The 18,174-nt window shown below is 46.1% G+C and overlaps 1 protein-coding gene across 9 annotated transcripts in view; it reads right to left on the bottom strand.

Moving 5' to 3' along the window:
* Positions 1-18,174, bottom strand: part of LOC118313562 (RNA-binding motif, single-stranded-interacting protein 3) — a 144,028-nt gene that overhangs the window by 84,137 nt on the left and 41,717 nt on the right. Inside the window, exon 2 of one of the 9 annotated variants that reach the window (XM_035639846.2) lies at positions 14,248-14,407. The exons of 7 other annotated variants lie outside the window; for them this stretch is intronic. In XM_035639846.2, coding sequence (XP_035495739.2) covers positions 14,248-14,319 — 72 coding nt within the window. In that variant the 5' untranslated portion in view covers positions 14,320-14,407. Of the gene's footprint in view, positions 1-14,247; positions 15,606-18,174 lie in introns of those variants that run through there. One more of the 9 variants, XM_035639767.2, reaches the window with a different exon arrangement.

The raw sequence follows: 18,174 nt of genomic DNA, 5'->3' as shown, positions 1-18,174 counted from the left end.
ATTCTCCCGTGCTGTCTTAATTCATGAATATTTGCCATTTTGCAGTGGAATTCACGGTTGAAGTGATTTGCAAGAAGCCCATAGTTGCAAAATAAAGTAAAAGTGCAACGTTAAGTAGTATAGCAACGTAGCTCTGGCAGTACATTTCAGAGACAAGTCACAGACGTTTCGAGTGATTACACTGACTATAGAGGACATACAGCATCCAGGATGGAATGTGGCATTTGGATTTGGAGTTAAATGTTTCTTTGCACAAAGGCAACTGCCCCTGCTGGTCCCACTTGAATGAGGAGGGGGATTCCTCCCAGTACTGGGCAGATCTTTGATCCAAACAACTCTCCTCTTTGGAGCTTATTTCAAAAGCTCCTCATATTTTCCTCCGGCCCCCTTTCTTCCCCCTCCCTCTGCCTTATCCGTGCCTTTGTCCCCCTCTCACGCTGATCCTCTCTTTGATTTCATCCACACTGTTGTGTTTTAACTTTAAATGTCCTCCTTTTTTTAAAAAGTTCATCCATGAGCAAACCAGCAGACTGTAACCAACGCCACCTGGACCTGCTCCACGTTGGCGTCTTTGTGTGTGTGAGTTGAGCCATATAGGCTCAAGTGGGGGAGTTGACAGCGTCAGCGTGTTGCGTCCCTCATCCTATGATATGTACTGTACTCTCCCTCCTAAATATACGGTGTACTGCTGTGCCCACTGCAGTCTGTGAGAGCAGTACAGCTAGTAGAAGGAGAATCGTTTCTGCTATTTTCACTTGCATGTCCCTCATTTTCTAACTTCAAGTAGCTGCCACTCGACTTACAGTAACCCTCAACCTTATTTAAGAACCAGATTTGTTTCTGGACAGCAAACAGTCACAGTGCCACACATCAACAACTATCCATCACTGGAATACATTGCCTTCTTTCTTTAATAATCCTATGGATCAACTTACTGCAGTGCAATAAGAAGATTGCCTACAGCTTCACCTCTGTCTGCTTAGTATTTAATCCAGTATGGTGCTTCTGAGATAACTAAAGCAGAACTTAAAGTGTCACATTTAGACATCAGAATGACCATTTTAGCATGCACCACGCAAATCCGCTACAAGAAATATTGGAAGAGACGCTGGAGGCAGATTTACTCAGTTCAACACGTTCCATCTGTCATACCGGAGAAATAATATCATCAGGCTACACACCTGCACTCCCTTCCCTTTCGCTCCAGAACAAAACCTAATCTGCAGTTATTTTATGCCTTGTATGCAGGTGGGTCTCCCCCGTCGTACTGATGCGAATGTCCCCCGCATCATTGATTTCTTCTTGAGAGACTGGGAGGACTGAGAGAGACCTCCGCTGAGAGGATAATTCAAGGGTTGGTATTGGTAAGAGTGCTACAGTTAGTATTTTCTGTCACAGCAGTTCACCGAATGCTCCTCCCGTTGTACTCAGAGGTTCCACTTCATCTAATCCAGCATTTGACAGTTGCTTGGCGTGTGTTTGTGCACGCACGCGCGTGTATACACGATTTTATTGCGCATACAAATACTCACAGTACATACACTTTGATTTATGCCTGAAGGCGTACATGCGTGTGTTTTTTTGTAGACGCGATAAAATAGCATTTTGAGTGTCTCAGATGTTTTGGTTACTATGAGGCAAAAAACAATAATAACAGGTTATTCAAAATGCAGGACAAGAAAAGTCATAAATATTTGATGGGAGGAAAGATTGGGTTTGGGATGCAATGTTCTCCATGGAATGACATTAATGGGATTGTAATGAATCTATAATAGTGACAGTGGACAAATGTACATTCATATGTAACTTGCTGCGACAAAAACACGAAAAGTATGTAAAATGGGTAAAAAAGGACATCTGTGTGTATCACATGTTGATACATACAGACGTTTTTGTGCCAGAATTTCCCCTAGAATAAGGCCAGAATTGGTTTTGTATATTTCTGTGATTGCCAAACCACGTCATAGCACCTCAAACCCCCTGAGAAGAAATTCGCAGGAGAGGGAACAAAACAAAAACAACGACCACAGGAGGAAGTGATAAAGTAAAGCATCGCAGAGGAAGATTAATAAACAAAGACTTAAAGATTACAGAATGCAGGGATTAATATCCGAGGGCTTTGGGAAAAACCAGTGCAGCTCAGCCGGCTTCAGTGTAGGAATCAGTCAGTCACCCATGAGTCATAGGTCGACCCAAAAACAGCACAAATGACAGCAGGAATCCTCGGAAACACCCACAGCCACAAATATGCAGAGTCTAAGAACAATGTCAAGCTTGGATATGAACGTCCTCTTAATGTACTTCACTGATGCCCTGCAGTACATATTGCATAAGTACATTTTAATGGACTTCAAAATGGCATCCGCAAGCGTTGACACACACACACACACACACACACACACACACACACTCGCACACATGCGTACTAAGCTTATAAAACCACAAATCATCTATGCACAGTGTACACAGCTAACTGAGCATGGGAACACAAACATGCAGGCGTATACGCACACGGAGATACTGCCACCCCTCCCAGGGTCTTAATTATTCATACAGGAATATAAATCAATCAGATTGTGCTGTACCACATAAGTCTGTGTCTTTTCCAATGGCTGAGCACAAAATGACAGCGTGGAGGTGGAGGTTTTCGAGCAGCACCGAACAGAGGGATTCAAAGTCAACACACTTTCAGTCCAATTAAGTGAATACTCTCCTCAAGCTGTCCGTTCTGTGTACATGTCATTTCACATCCTCGTTCTGTAAAAGGGAAACAAATGAAGATGCTCGCACTGAGCCGCACCGCGTGGAGTTTTGAATGGGATTGATTGGCTGTGCAGACGACGGACTGGCAGCAATGTTGAGGCGAGTGAACTGAAGGCGAGTTGATGAACACGAAGGGGAAGCCTCTGAGAGAGCGCTGAAGGGAGGGAATGGAATCCAGAATGGCTTACTCCACCTTTAACCCTCAGCTTGCAGTTGCAACAAAATATGTGACAGCGCAAGGACTCCGTCGAATGCAGATGTGTTTTCAGTACCATTGTTGATATTGAATGTTATTATTGTTATCAATAAAGGCCCAGTGATGGTTGAACCTTCCTTTCCCATGATCATTGAGGCCGTGCTGCTCAACAGACCTCGTCTAAAGGTCTATTCCACAGGTTGAATATTTGGAAAAAAGCCACAGGATAGATAACTAGCTCAGATCGTACAAGCAGCGGTGCCACTGTTGAAGCTGTCATTTAGTCCGTTCAAGTGGCTTAATTACACCTCGAACATTTAAAGCCCACTTTCAGTGTTATCTTTACCTTCACCTGTCAGTCTCCTACGCACAGGGGGACTAACATGGAAAGACAGCTCCGCAAGCGTCTCAGCCAAAGAGCTGTTATTGTTGGAGACTACCTTGACTTTGAACAGTGGGGGTGACTGGGCGGGGGAGCCTGGATGTGCAGTAATTCAGCCTCCTACTGGCAGAAACTGCAAGGTTATGAGTATATTAAAAGGAATAAAGAGGGAAAAAAAGAGTAGCAGTGACTGTAATTTATATTCCGTCGCCCCACCATGATAAAAAACACTGAGAAAGTAGGAATATTGCAAAGATGTCAGAGCAGTGATTAGTGTTCTCACTATTGTATTCTCTTATAGTGGCTGCGTTTTCTCGGCTAATCTGCTGCTTTTTCTGTCCAGCTGCACCAACAATGGTTGGTGCAGAGTAACTGCATCCAACAGATGCACTCACAAACCCGATTTGGACGTCCTCGACGTTGTCACACGAGTACCAGCCTCCCAGACGCACGCGCGCGCACGCACGCACGCACGCACGCACGCACGCACGCACGCACGCACGCACGCACGCACGCACGCACGCACGCACGCACGCACGCACGCACGCACGCACGCACGCACGCACGCACGCACGCACACACACACACACACACACACACACACACACACACACACACACACACACACACACACACACACACACACACACACACACACACACACACACACACACACACACACACACACACACACACACACACACACAGTGCACTGAAAGGCCAGGCAGTGCGGCATGCCTCGTGGTGTGTGCCAGCCTAATCTAGTCAGGCCTTTTATCCCCTCTCCTCCCTCAACTTCCACTTAAATCAAGTTTGCAGCCTCCTCACACACGTGCACACACTTCACCTCTCCTCCTTTGGCTGTTAGTCTCTGTTTACGTCTCCCTTTGGCACTCTCGCCTCATCTTTCGGTGTCTCAAGCACAGGCAGAGAAAACACACACACACACACACACACACACACACACACACACACACAGCAAAACATACTTCCACTCAACACACAAATCTCACACGACTCTGAAAAAGGCTGGTAGTCTCCAAGGGGAGCCGGTAGTGTGGATGAATAGATGCTGAATGTGCCTCAACAATCTGTGCCCAGTCAGCTGCGTTGGCCATCGCCCAGGCTCAGAGTTAAGAAAATAATTATCCTCTGAACAAAATTATGTCCATATTGGAAGTGATTACAAATGTCTCCCTGAACTCAACGTTTACTGGTTCAATCTACATGAGCATTATCCTGACCTGTCACCTCTACAGTTGGGCTTTGGTTACTTTGGTTTTGGTTTGGCTACTCGGTTACGCTCAGGGGGAAACGTTTGTAGTTAAAAGAAAGTACGGTAAGACGAAAACATGCACATCTCCCTGAGAGGCTTTGCGGCCGTCGGGAAAATGTGACCACAGGTCATGTTATGCATTTAGGCAATGACCAATGCTATTGTTCTTCAAGCGGGGAAAGCTTTGAAGTAGTTGTGCAGAACTTCCCAAATGTTTCTTGGCCGAGGGGGTGGAGTCAGCAGGCCGACAGGAAGCAACTTGGAGCATGATTTTGTTTATCGGTTTCAGTCGAACACCCGGCCAGCCTGCAAACAGACAACATAACTCTCTCTCTCTCTCTCTCCCACACGCACACACAAAATAATAATATAAACAGCTCACTTTCGGGGATCATTAGTGACCATGCACTTTGGACGCGTTCCCTGCAAACGGCGACAGCCGACACGCACACATGCGCACAGCGCGGTTATGTAGGAAGCCTCTGGTAAAAGCTAGGGAGAGCTACGGAAAGTAATTTGACTGGGGCCCAAAAAAAGGGAGTGTTTTCACAGGATAATCCCCGGCAGGGACCGCAGGGGCTCTGTGTGTGTGTGTGTGTGTGTGTGTGTGTGTGTGTGTGTGTGTGTGTGTGTGTGTGTGTGTGCGCGGGTGTGTGTGTGTGTGTGTGTGTGTGCGCGGGTGTGTGTGTGCGTGTGCGGGTGTGTGTGTGCGTGCTGAGCAGAACTCTGGAGAGTGGGTGTCTATGTTTGTGTGTTTGTGCAATTTGTGCGGGATCAAGCCGAGCAGGGAGGGTTTTTTGATTCAGGATTTCATTAGCAGGGAATGGGAGATGTTTGGCCTGGTCAGCCACCTCTGGCTCAGGGACAAGAGTGTGTCCGTAACCCAGCTGAACTGTCTTGTCAGGGCAAACACCCCGGCAGTATTGTACAGTTGCTTTTATTTATTCCCCTCGGACTGTGAAAGGAGGAGCGCAGGGGTTAAGCTCCGGAGTTTGTTCCCACTTGGAGCCGTCCTACTGTTCTGCTGGAGAAAAAAAAGTCCTTGCAAGTGCTCATCAGCAAGCAGCCACTGACGAAACCTTATGAGCCTGGGTTGACTATTTTCCGGGGGGTTTGGAAATTATTTTTTGTGTGGAATGTGTCATTGTTTTTTAGAGAAACTCCTATTTCTAAGCATACAATATATTGATCTTTTGGCAGTTTTTTGTTGTTGTTGTTGTTTTTCATATCCCATCTACTAAAAAGATGAATACTGCTTTAGGGCTGAGTTGAAATAATAACTATTGACTGGCACTGAAGGGGATTCCTACACATGGAGCCATTTTGGAGAGGATTTTGTCCAGTTGATTTGGGTATTTTAGTGTCAGACCATTATGTTCTGCATGTGACGCTTTGGGCTGAAGGTATTTGTCAAATGTTCTGCACATTTAATCTTTAGGTTACAGATTTTTTTTTTAAACTTTTTAGTGGTTTGGACGTGGCAGCACTGGGCTCTAGACCTCAGCACACACACACACACACACACACACACACACACACACACACACACACACACACACACACACACACACACACACACACACACACACACACACACACACACACACACACACACACACACACACACACACACACACACACACACACACACAAATAGTCCAGCAGGGGTCCAGCAGTTATTTGGTCCAGAAAAAAATCTTTGGTGAGGAATCCCTGCAAATACCAGGATCTCATTTGGGGGGGCTTTAACTTTGGCGCTGTGCTTTAAGGTTTACCATAAGTGATGGCAAAGCAAATATGTGCAAAACACAGGGGTGTAATGATGAGGTCTTTGTTCCGTCCCCAGGTACAGCTTCAATCTAACCCCGAGAGCTGAAGCTGGATTCATGGTTGACACAAGTGGCTCTGCACTGCTCTTCACTCGGGGTTTTGACTTACAGCCCTTTGCCACATTTTACAGCAGCGTCACAAAACACTAGACGGGTGTGATCAGTCAACACGTAATTAGAGATGCATGCTTTAATTATACCCCTCACATTAACAGTGTTTGCATTCTTTTAGCCTGTGAAGCATGCGATGCTTGAAAGGTCCACCGTGTGTCATTAGTAAATGAGACCGCGATAGAAGCGAGTGATTGAGGCGAGCAGAGAGTTTGCAGGTAGAAATGGCGTGCTCCTGAAAAGGAGAAGTTAGCCGAACCTCTGTTCAACTTAAGTTCCCGTCATCCCCCCAAGTGGTACGCTCTTCTGTTTGTGGAGCTCTGCCAAAGTGTCAAACCTATATAGTCTTTTTTTTTTTTTTAAAGTAATTATTAATACTGGATATCTATTTCATTTGACAGTAATTGTATTTGGACATTATGGACATTTAGAATGGGGACAAACAAATGTCAAAGAAACTATGATGCGTGTGTCCTGTAGATTCATAAGTCATTGCTGTCGCCACAATAGATCTGTTTACTGAGACCAGGTGCTACATACAAACTGCCTGAGAAGAAGAAAAACTTCAAATCCTCAGGTAATTACAGCTACTTGAAAGCAATTCCTTGAGGACTTCTTCCACTGAATGCAGCAAAAGATAACCCGAGGAGTCGTTTTCACATTTCCTCCGCTGAAAAGTCAGACTTTCTTTGGTGCAGGTGTCGCAGCCCTTTTACTCTCCACCCCTCTCTCCACAAATGGCTGGACTCAACGGGTCCACTTCTGTGGAGGGCGTTGAAAAAGCCTTCTGTGAAATGGGAGTAAACTGAAGTATGGCTGCAGAAACCCGGGTGAAAGCCAGAATCACCCGAATGGCTAAAAAGATCACAGGTCTATTCGATCTAACTGCGCAAAAGGGATGCAGGGGCGGGATGTCTCCCGTGCACTGCCTTGAGACAAGAATAGATAAAGGTAACAGATACAAGGAGACGAGAGAGAGACAGGAAGTAATAGAGAGAGACGAGAGAGAGAGAGCGATAGGGGGAAAGCAACAGCTAAGTAGTAGAAGGAACAACATATGGAGGAAAAATCCCCAAGGCCGTTCTTTCAATTATATCTCTGGTCCCCGATGGAGGGATAACTCGCCCACCAACGCACAAACCCTCACACACCTCAGCCCGTCACACAGTCTCACCGGGGAGTTCACGCGATGAGGGAAAAATGAGAATGAGGAATCTGCGCACCGAAATTCCCACGTTTATAGTCATAATGACATCGTGCATTCAGCGGCCACAGTGCATGCAAATTGTGTTTTTGTAGAAGAATATTTGATCTGTGAACACAAATTAGTGTCATATTTCACATGTGCATTGTAAGAAACAGTGCTGAATGCAAGATGTTCACTTGTTTAACTAAGATTTTTGGATTTATTTTTTCCTGTCCCCAAAAAAAAAATATTTTGTAAAATAGATATGAGCATCAGGAAAATTTGAACTAATAAATTCATTGTAGATGAATAACTAAAAAGTGATACTATTTGTAGGGGCTAAAAAACATAAAAGGAGGATATATGAGTAAATACAGAGGATAATACTTCATGAAGAGTTACATTGCTTCGACCCCCAAAATGCAGAAAGAGCGTTTGATACAAAACTGCCTTTGAATTACTGATACAGACTTCGATAGAGAAAAGTGCAACATTTGGGGGAAATAGCAGGTTAGGAGATAATGACAACGATAACAGTGAACTCCAGTAAACCCCAATTTTGAAAAATAATAGTGTTGCTCACTTACACAAGTTGATGTTGAGGGTCTGAGTCAAGTCAAAAAAACATATAGATAATCATACTGGGAAATAATGAGCAACTTCTGGATCAGTAGACACACAATGAGAATCCTTAGACACCAAACACTGTGTCACGTAAAATGCATGATTACACAATTACACATCATGTAATACACACATAAAGCGTGAGGTATTAGACTGCTGGGTCACAAGGACATTGCAAAAAAACTCTCTGTGCCTCCTCCGGATCAAAGGAAACCCCATCTGAACCATCTATCTTGGACATCAAGTACATGTACTTTAAATATCAACATTTCCGACACTGTATCAAAATCTGTCAACCTCGGAAAGTCGTCTGAACATTTTGTAGTGACTATATATTTGCTGACCACAATCCATATGATAGGATATACGGTTTGTACTGGGGATGATGAAATGTGGACCGATTCTCCATCTGTCTCCGGAAACTATATCAGCCTCATGGCCAGTGGCCATGCCCTGTTCAATTACACGCACACACACACAAACACACCGACGGGCTAACCGGTAGAGGGTTGTGCTCCTCGCCTTTCCCTTTTCATTCCACCCACAGCGTCCTGGTCAGGCACTCAGCACAGCCTTTTCTAAAAGCCGGCACACTTGACAACCAGAGCCGTAGATCTCGCAGTTGTGACATCATCGGCGTGAGCCATGACCCGCAGCATTTCTCTCGCCGCTCCCTTGTCAGTCAATTTAGCTCCAAACATGATCTGTCAAATCATCTGCGCATTGCTTACTGGAATTACGTCGGCTGCCATGAAAACTATGGGATAATTGGACATTCAATCAGGAAGTGTTGGGGACTACAGGAGCCCTCAGCAAATTTCCGTGGTGTAGCCGTTTGAGGGAGAGGGCTCTGACAGGAGCTTTTAAGAGGCAGAGAATCCATTAGACAAGGGTCGCTACAAAGTGGCCAACTATTAAAAATGCAGCAGCACCATTATTCCCTGACCCAGCCAACAACTCTGTCTCCTCCACTGCATCACTCTTTATTTCCCTTTGGATCGCTATCTATTTTTTCCCCTTCTTCTCCGTGCTCCTCTTGATTCTTCGCTCCACAGCCGTCTGTTCTCTTTAAACAACATGTCCTCCTTCACATCCCTTTTTGTTCTCCTCTATCCTCCTTGTCACTCTGCCTCCTCCGCATATTTTTCTATTAAAAAAAACAAAACAAGAAACTGGCAGGGGTGAGCCTCTCTCATCCCCGATGTGCATGCGCTGACCCGCTCCGGCTTGTATTTCACTCCTGTGCAACAAAGTGCAGGCACTGGTCAGCGGCCGCTACTGTGCCGGGACAAAAATAGAACAGCCCACGGAGAATAATAAATGGACATATATGGGCGGTTAGGAGAGTCCCTTTTAAGCAGTAAAAACTACCCGTGCCCGGCAAACTGAGCAGATGGTAGGAGAGAGGGAGAGAGAGACGGAGAGAGCCCAGAACACAGTGGGAGAGAGGCAGCAAGCGAGAGAGAGAGAGAGAGAGAGAGAGAGACTGGGTATAGGGCATTAGAAGAAGGTAACATAAGGCCCCTTCTCTATTCTCTACAATGGCATATGATGCTATCGAGAGCAGAGCTGAGAATAACAGCAAGCACAGGACGATACAGTCGGTTGTAAAACTACACCTGACACAGGCAGGCTGGCGTGTGAGGAGAAACAGGGCACGAACAGAATGCATGCTGGGCTGTAACGCCTATAACCGCTGTTTACTTTGCACACCACAGTATGTGTGTGTGCACGCTTGTGTGTGTGTGTGTGTGTACTTTCTGTTTGACAGGAGGAGGAGCAGAAGCTTGGAAGGAAGAGACGTGAAAGTCAGGACAAAAAAAAAAAAAAAAGAGATCAGTGGATGAGTAATCAGTTTTTTGTATTTAAACATATGTTACATGCACGCTGTGCGCGTCACCCCACCGTCCACCCTTCCCTTTACGGTGTCTACCCATCGCAGCATGGCCGACCCACTGAACATATTTATTTGCTGCCAAAATAAAGAGTAATTGAATGTGAAAGCTCATTTTTGCAGGGATTGGCGATTCAATTTAGATCCCCGGGCGTGTCCACGTGTGTCATTACTCGGGTATCAAATGAGCGCTGTTCCACATTACCCGAATTAAAGCTCCTTTGTGAACTACGGATCGGCTGGTTGATAATGTGACCCCCTCTGCCCCTCTGTCTCTCTCTCTCTCTCTCTCTCTCTCTCATTGTGCTCTTAATGATTAGAATCAAAGATTCACATCCTCAGTCAATCATCATCAGAAACTAAAAATTATTTTTTCACACACAAACTTGAATAGCTTGACTACAGTCAGAGGCGTGTATACATGAATTAAAGTTCACACAAAGCACATATATATATATATATATATATATATATATATATAGAGAGAGAGAGAGAGAGAGAGAGAGAGAGAGGTGTAAAGATTTTTTGAGATAAGAAAAATGAAGAGATACGAGATTGACTAGACATTTCACTATTTAAACTCAAGGTAACACGAGTGCCTGACTTATCTAAGGAAGAGTTTAGCCGGTCAAATGTTTTCAAATATAATCTCAAATAAAGTTTTACTCTGGGAAATAACAGATGTGTGTGGGGGTGATGAGGAGCTCGGGCAGAACCAAACATCCATGTGCGTCACATTATCCCTTTCATAAGTGGGCAACATGTCAGATTCCGTTGCAACTGCTGTAAAAATTCGCCGCGATGACAATTTCCCAAAACCTTGGGAAAATGATCACACAAAGTCAGCAACAACCGCGAGCTTAGGTAATTTGTCTTGCACTCTGATATGGTCCAGTTAGGGATTTCACAGACTGTATTCCCTGCAAAATGCAATAAAAAAAAAAAAAATGCTTTGAGTAAATCATGCCCCTCTGAGCAACACAACAGGCATCAACAATATGCCAGCTGAAACCAGCTCACAGGGCCAATTAAGAAAATCGTAAACATTGATTGTACTCGAGGGGCAGAGATTTGAGCCGAGGCTTTTCCCTCCGGCTATACCCACCGGTTACATTTGAACATATCACACGAGAGGACCGAACGACGCAGATGAGCGTGCGCAATAATCCTCCCCCTGATCCCCTCGAACCCTCTTTACGTCCACCAATAAGGGGCGACCAGCTCACGTAAGAGGGACCGCCGTCCCTCCCTGACCCCTGCTAATGCACACTAACTGTACCTATAGCCCATTATGGAGGCAAAGCAGGAGCAATTCTCTTGTTTAATAGCTCCACATACCCTCTTGTCATCTGGCTAAGTGTTGTTAGTTTAAGCAAGTCATTTCATAACTGCCTTGTGCATGTGTGCATGAATGTGTCCATTTTAAGACTACCAATGTAAGGCAGTGAAGGCCACACACAAAGAGAGATATTCCTCATATCTGAGTCAGAGAGCACGTCAGGCAGATCAAACACTAGGTTGTTGTCGAGGTCCATACAGATATATGTATAACTGAGCTATTTTATGGGGCCTCTGACACACAAACACTCACACCACTGTTCTTCTGGGACCTAGAGAGCTTTAATGACAGCAAGCTGCACTGAGATGGGGTCAGGCAGGAGGGCCAGTGTTCAGAGGCCACACACACACACACACACACACACACACACACACACACACACACACACACACACACACACACACACACACACACACACACACACACACACACACACACACACACACACACACACACACACACACACACACACACACACACACACACACACACACACACACACAGGATAGTCGCCTGCACTCATACAGAATTCAAATAATACATATGAATTCAGTTCACGCTCACACGTGCATCGACGGACAAAGTTACAGGCTCGTGCACGTTCACGGATACAAAGCCGACGTACATTTATTAATATATTGATGTATATGCAGACACACACACACACACACACAGACGCTCAGGCGCAGCCGAGAGGGAACACTGGGGAAGGTAGGATCCAATTTGATTTGACCTTGACAGCACTGAGGGAGGGAGGGAGGGAGGGAGGGAGGGATGGAGTGTAAGGAATGAAGTGATGGTCTGGGCCAGATGCCTGTTGCAGATACTTGAGAGAAATGAGATGACCTTTAAGTGATGGAGATCAATCATAGGACAAGAGACAGAAGTCTGACATGGGGACGTATGTGCACATAAAAACAGCTTGACACGTGCATGAAAATGTTGAAGTTAATCCAACAACATACATGTGCCTGAGCCTTGATTGTGTGATAAACCCTAAAATCATGCATTTTATTTTGTTCAGCGACAAGACTGATAAAGAGGTAAAACAAAAAAAGCTGTGTTAATAAAAAAATGAATGATGAAAATGCTCCCAGCAAAACACTGTCAAAGTTGTTTAAAGCATGATTTGTCTAAAGAATGGAATTCATCAAGAAGATCAATTACCTGTGCTGTCATTTTAATTCATAATTTAGATGGGAAGAATCGAATAAGCAAAAGAAACAAACACAACACCATAACCATATGTCTTTGAAGCTTTTCATGAAGAGGAAATTTAGAGACAACAACACAGTTTAGATTTCCGAGTGGAAGACATGCATTGACTCTTAGAGATTAGCAAACAAAAAATGTGTGCTTATCATCGTCGGCGTTGTTTATTACGACCGATTCGCAGATGTGCCTTAACAAACAGTTCCCAGCTTCTGTTTGTTCATCTTGAGCACACTCTTAAAAAACATCAGACAGCCCCCAGATGTTAATGTGCACAGCTCTGAGATCAGCAGATAAGTGGGTAATGTTGACAAGCTGCAAAAACAATCTGCACATGTCATCCGCCAATGTATCCCGCAGCTAATTGGAAATATTAATTTCCCTCTCCGAACCAAAGCTGAAGAGATGCAACAGTAAATTTTTCTCAAGCCAACTGGCAGTTTCCAATTTTTTGCAGAATAAAATACTCTAGTAGGTTTATACTTGACCGAGCTCCATTACTTTGATCGGTATCTGCTGTATTGGACCAGATGACATTTTACTTCCTGGTACAAGGACTGCCTTTATGTAAATGTTTTCATGTTAACATCACAGTCATATACTGCTTTTTTACTTTTTACACACACACACACACACACACATATATATATATATATATATATATATATATATATATACACACACAGCCGTCAGGGGCAATTTTGTCTTGCCCAAGGACACTTGGACATGTGGACTGGAAGAGAACCCCCGACCTTCCGATTAGGAAGACGACTGCTCCTGACTCTACGCCGCACCACTTCCCGTGTTCTCTCCGTCACCACCAGCTCTCGTGCGTACAGTACTTGTCGTAAAAGTGACATTACCCCCAAGTTGTGGTGGTGGGTTATGCGTTATAAGAAATGGCAAGCAGTGAAAACGTCTCCAATGTGTGACAGCAGCCCAACGTCCACCTGCGATCGTTTCTTTGTTCCATTTAAGCGAGGCAGCAGCGAAGGCTCCCTTCAACATGACAAATGATATATCTTAACACACTGTCCTTTAAATGTTATTTTTTACAATATTTTCTCTTTTCTCTCAGTGGCTCGGCGCTCAGCCTGGACGCAGAAAAAAAAAAAAAAAAGGAAGAACCCAGCTGAGTGCGATTTAGCGAGATGTCTTGCGAGGCAATTTCAACACCTATCTCCGCTCTTTTTCAAACTGTGCCCGCACGGTATCCTGAAGTGTCTCAATTCTGGTCTTTACCTGGCTTGGTTAAAAAAAAAAAAAAAAAAAAAAAGGAATTTTGTCCTGATCTGGTATTGAAAGGGAAGGAAAAAAAAAAAAAATCAAAAGAGGGGGCAGACGGTTTAAAGACGGAACAATAATGCGAATTTAAAACACGCAAACACTTGGGAGTTAGAGGCACAAAATAGGTCAACCTCCCTGACCAGCTTACCTTGGTGTGGAGATAGTGGGGGTAGTAGTATGTCTTGGGGTACATTGGCTGCTGCTCCAAGCGTTTTCCCATGTAGCTGGAATCCAATCGAAGGTCCTGGAGGCTGGAGAGAGAAGCTCGCTGGTGGGGCGCGATCACTCCAAAGGGGCTGGCCTGGATCCTTTAGACGACCGCGTTCCAAGAGTCGAGGATGCAGAGAGAGAACGGTCTCTTACTCTGGTGTGTGTGTGTGTGTGTGTGTGTGGGTGTGTGTGTGTTTGTGGGTGATCAACGCAAAGAGGAGGGGTGGATAGAAGGACAGATAGTACTTGGGATATTAGTCCGTCTACTTGTCTGGGAGCTCGCAGGGGGGGGGGGGCCTCACAAAACCGTTCTTCCCATGAGTACTGGAAAAAAAGAAGACTGGGAATCTGGAGTGGCGTCAGAACAAGGTGTCGGTGTAGAGAGGAGGAGGTGGAGGGCGAGGAAGGATAGATGTGAAAGGATCGAAGTCTCAACGCCGGAAACAATAGGGGAGATCCGGTAGCAGGACGGAGAGAGGGAAGGAGAAGAAGAGGGCGAGGAGTGGGAGGAAGGAAGGATCGGATGGGATTCTGTTGCAGGTTCCTTGCACTCTCTGATCTAAAAATCAGACTCACTTCTTCTCCGCTGCCCCAAACATGCCCCTTCAATTTGCTTTCCAGTCTCTCTCTCTCTCTCTCGGCTCCCTCTGTCTCTTTTCTCTCTTCCCTGTGTATCCGTTTCCCTGTCTCGTTCTCCCTCTCTGTCTCTCTCTCTCACACACACACACGCGCACACACACACCAGACGAGACCCTGATCCCACCGGGAGCTCGGCTGTATCCTGGAGAACACACGCTGTCCTCTGCTCTATGCTCAAAAGACAGTGAAATCAGCGATGAACTCACACACGAATGGAGGAGGAGGAGGAGGAGGAGGAAAGAGGGTGGTCTGGAGCTGGAGCTGTGACTGCCTTCTTTCTCACTCTCTCTCTCTCTCACTCACTCACGCCCTCCCTCTTTTGTTTAAGCTCTGGGGATGGATAGGTAGATATCGATGGAGCCCGGCTCGGAGGATGAGCAAAAAGAGGAAAAGCCTCGGTTAAAAGTCCCCTTGCTCGGCAAGGAGCGGACAGCCTTATCCGGACGCGCACTCACACAGAGGAAAATCCCCTCTGATCCACAAGGTGCCTCCTCCAAACTCTCTTTCTCTTTTCTTCTCTTCCCCTCTGCGATTCCTTCTCTTCTCTTCTCAAGCTCTCTCCCTGACGACTTGCTTCCCACTGCGCCTGGCAGCCGTCACTGTGTGTGTGTGTGTGTGTGTGTGTGTGTGTGTGTGTGTGTGTGTGTGTGTGTGTGTGTGTGTGTGTGTGTGCTGACAGTGGTGGCAGCAGTGGTGGTGCGTGCGTGCGTGCGTTTGTGCGGTATGTGTGTGACTGTGGATGTAACTGAGAGGGGAGTGTGTTTGTGTGGCTGGTGCCGTCTGCTCCACTCTGCGTGCGGAGGCATAGAGGGGCTCGGCTTCAGCGCAGCTACGCTCCGCCCTCCCTCTCTCTTCTCCGCTCTCTGTCTGCGTCTCTCGCCCCCTCTCGTGTTTTTCACGGCACTATAGAACAGTGGGAGTGGTCGGTCCTGCCCTCGTTCAAGGCTCTGGGGTGTGTGTGTGTGTGTGTGTGCGTGTGCGTGTGTGAGAGAGCAAAAGCTGGGGTAAAGGGTGAGAAGAGGATACACAAGGAGTATAATTTTGAAACAGAGAGGCCCCCTACCGGCTCTCTGTCAGGACAGCAATGTCACATTTACCATAATAGCAAGTGTGGGGAATCCCTTAAACTGGGGGAAGAAATTAAATCGCAGCTATCATTTTAATGCCATTCTCTGTCGTACAAAAACCACACGATCAGATGAATTTCCCCAACGTGCACAGCTCATTTACACGCCTGAATGACCCTACGGAATTTGTGCCCGGATGCTCGACCGCACACAGAGATGCTCCGTTCGCAAAAGGCCCAGCGAAGGGGCCCCCCGAGGGCCCAATATAGAGTGTATGTAGCTCGGCGGTTAGGTGGCACAGTGACCCACTGACACAGTGCTGCCTGTTAGGTGATGTAACCAGGTTTAAGTAGTGCTCTTACATAAGCACCAGTGAGCCATGCGTGAAAAGACTCGCCGTGCCCTCTGACTGCAGCTGTGTGCGCGCGTGTGGCGGAAAGAGACGAGGGGTCGGCAGACAAGGCAAGTCCGCTGCGGTGGAAACAAGGGGGCACGGGGAGCAGAATGCAGAACGCAAGGACAATTGGGGGGACGTGGGCAATTAAAACTACTCTGAAGACCTGTTTCGGCACAAGCACGCCACTGCCTTCCAGCCACTGTGCGGCCGCTCGTCTGAGACTTTCTTCTGCCACTCTGCCCATCCGTGTGGCTGCATTTCGTTACAGCCTTCTCCTGTCAGCACACACACACAACACACACACATAATGATATGTTTGGCCCAGAGGCAGGACTCAACAGCGAAACCACTTTCAGTGCAGCATATATGTAGTGCCGTTGTGTGAAGTGAACAGCACAAGCGGCGTGGAGTCAGCCCAGGCGCCTACGACACATTGTCTCACGTCGACGTCTCAAAAGTGATTTGGACGATTTTTATTTTTAACTATTCTGCTCAACAACAAAACCATCAAGACGGTTTGATCAGATTAGGGCTACGGCAGACAAGCGGGGGAGCAAGGGCAGTAATTAAATGGACAACGACGCCATCAAAAAATACTAATGATTGTGAAATAGGCATTAAACACGTTGAGGGAAGAGCATTCACGGTATTGAGCGGTGGGTAAACATCGTTGCACGCCACTGACGACAGTGTTTTTGCAGCTCCCTGCAAAACAACTGTGAAACTACAGGGATGCCTCAATAGTTTCCTACCAACCTAATTGGGTTGAGTTAATCAATAGAATTTTTTTTCTTCTACTTGACTCTTGCCTCGTCGTACCTCAGCACTGGTGTGTGACGGCAGCTGTCGGAGTCACAGTACGACGGTCACAGTACGACAGTATAACATCGTGCCTGGAGGCGAGTCTGGACGACACTTTTCATTTATTCTCATTTTCTGCGTTGCCTTGTTAGCCATGTGACAAATTAAGTTTGTTTATTTCCACGGGACGAGCCAAGTGTGTCGCCGGGACTGCACACGGCGCGCGCCATAATTCGTGTACAGTTATTGTTTGATTTTTTTTTTTTATGCAGTACTAGTCAACCTTTGCGCTTGTCTTTTTCCTTTTCTTGCTGTGCGCTGTTAATTACTGCAATGGTCACATTTTCCCCATGGGAATAATTAAAAGTGGCTCTGCTCAGATATGAGGCTCCGTCACCTATTGTTGTTTGCTCTATATCTGCTAGAGTTTAACCTTGAATTTCGCTGACGCAGTGCCAGTGGCATTTACATGCGTTTTAAAAAGCCACCTGATGAACCTTGTAATAGAGTGTTTTATGATCATGATTACCAGCAACAGCAGTGGCAGACGTTTTCTGCTACCCAAAGGAGCGCAGGCAGGAAGTTAGTCATCGGGTAAGTGACTGTTCGACCGTCATCGGTTATCGTGGAGTCAAAAGCAGCGGAAGCCCAGATGTGACTGAGCCAGCCAGAGCACACGGCTGTCGCAGTCAGGCTGAAGCAATCAGCTGATGAGGAAAGATGAGCACAAAAACTGTCAAATTGGTTGGAATCGCATTGTCAAAACACTTCATGAGTCGAAGTTAGGGTCAGGTTAGCGATTCTGTGGAATCGCTGGAGAAGTCTATTGGTATTTGAAGCTCCATCCCCAACATTCTTGCAAACGTATTGTCGAGGCAGAATCCACAACGTCACGAACGCGAATGATGACGAACGCCCCTGTTGCTGATTGGCTGGAATAATGTTGTGCTGTTCGAATAGA

Source organism: Scophthalmus maximus, chromosome 1 (assembly GCF_022379125.1).
Source record: "Scophthalmus maximus strain ysfricsl-2021 chromosome 1, ASM2237912v1, whole genome shotgun sequence".
Lineage (NCBI taxonomy): Eukaryota > Metazoa > Chordata > Actinopteri > Pleuronectiformes > Scophthalmidae > Scophthalmus > Scophthalmus maximus.
Note: the sequence above shows the minus strand (reverse complement) of the source record. Positions and strands in the feature narration are given on the sequence as shown.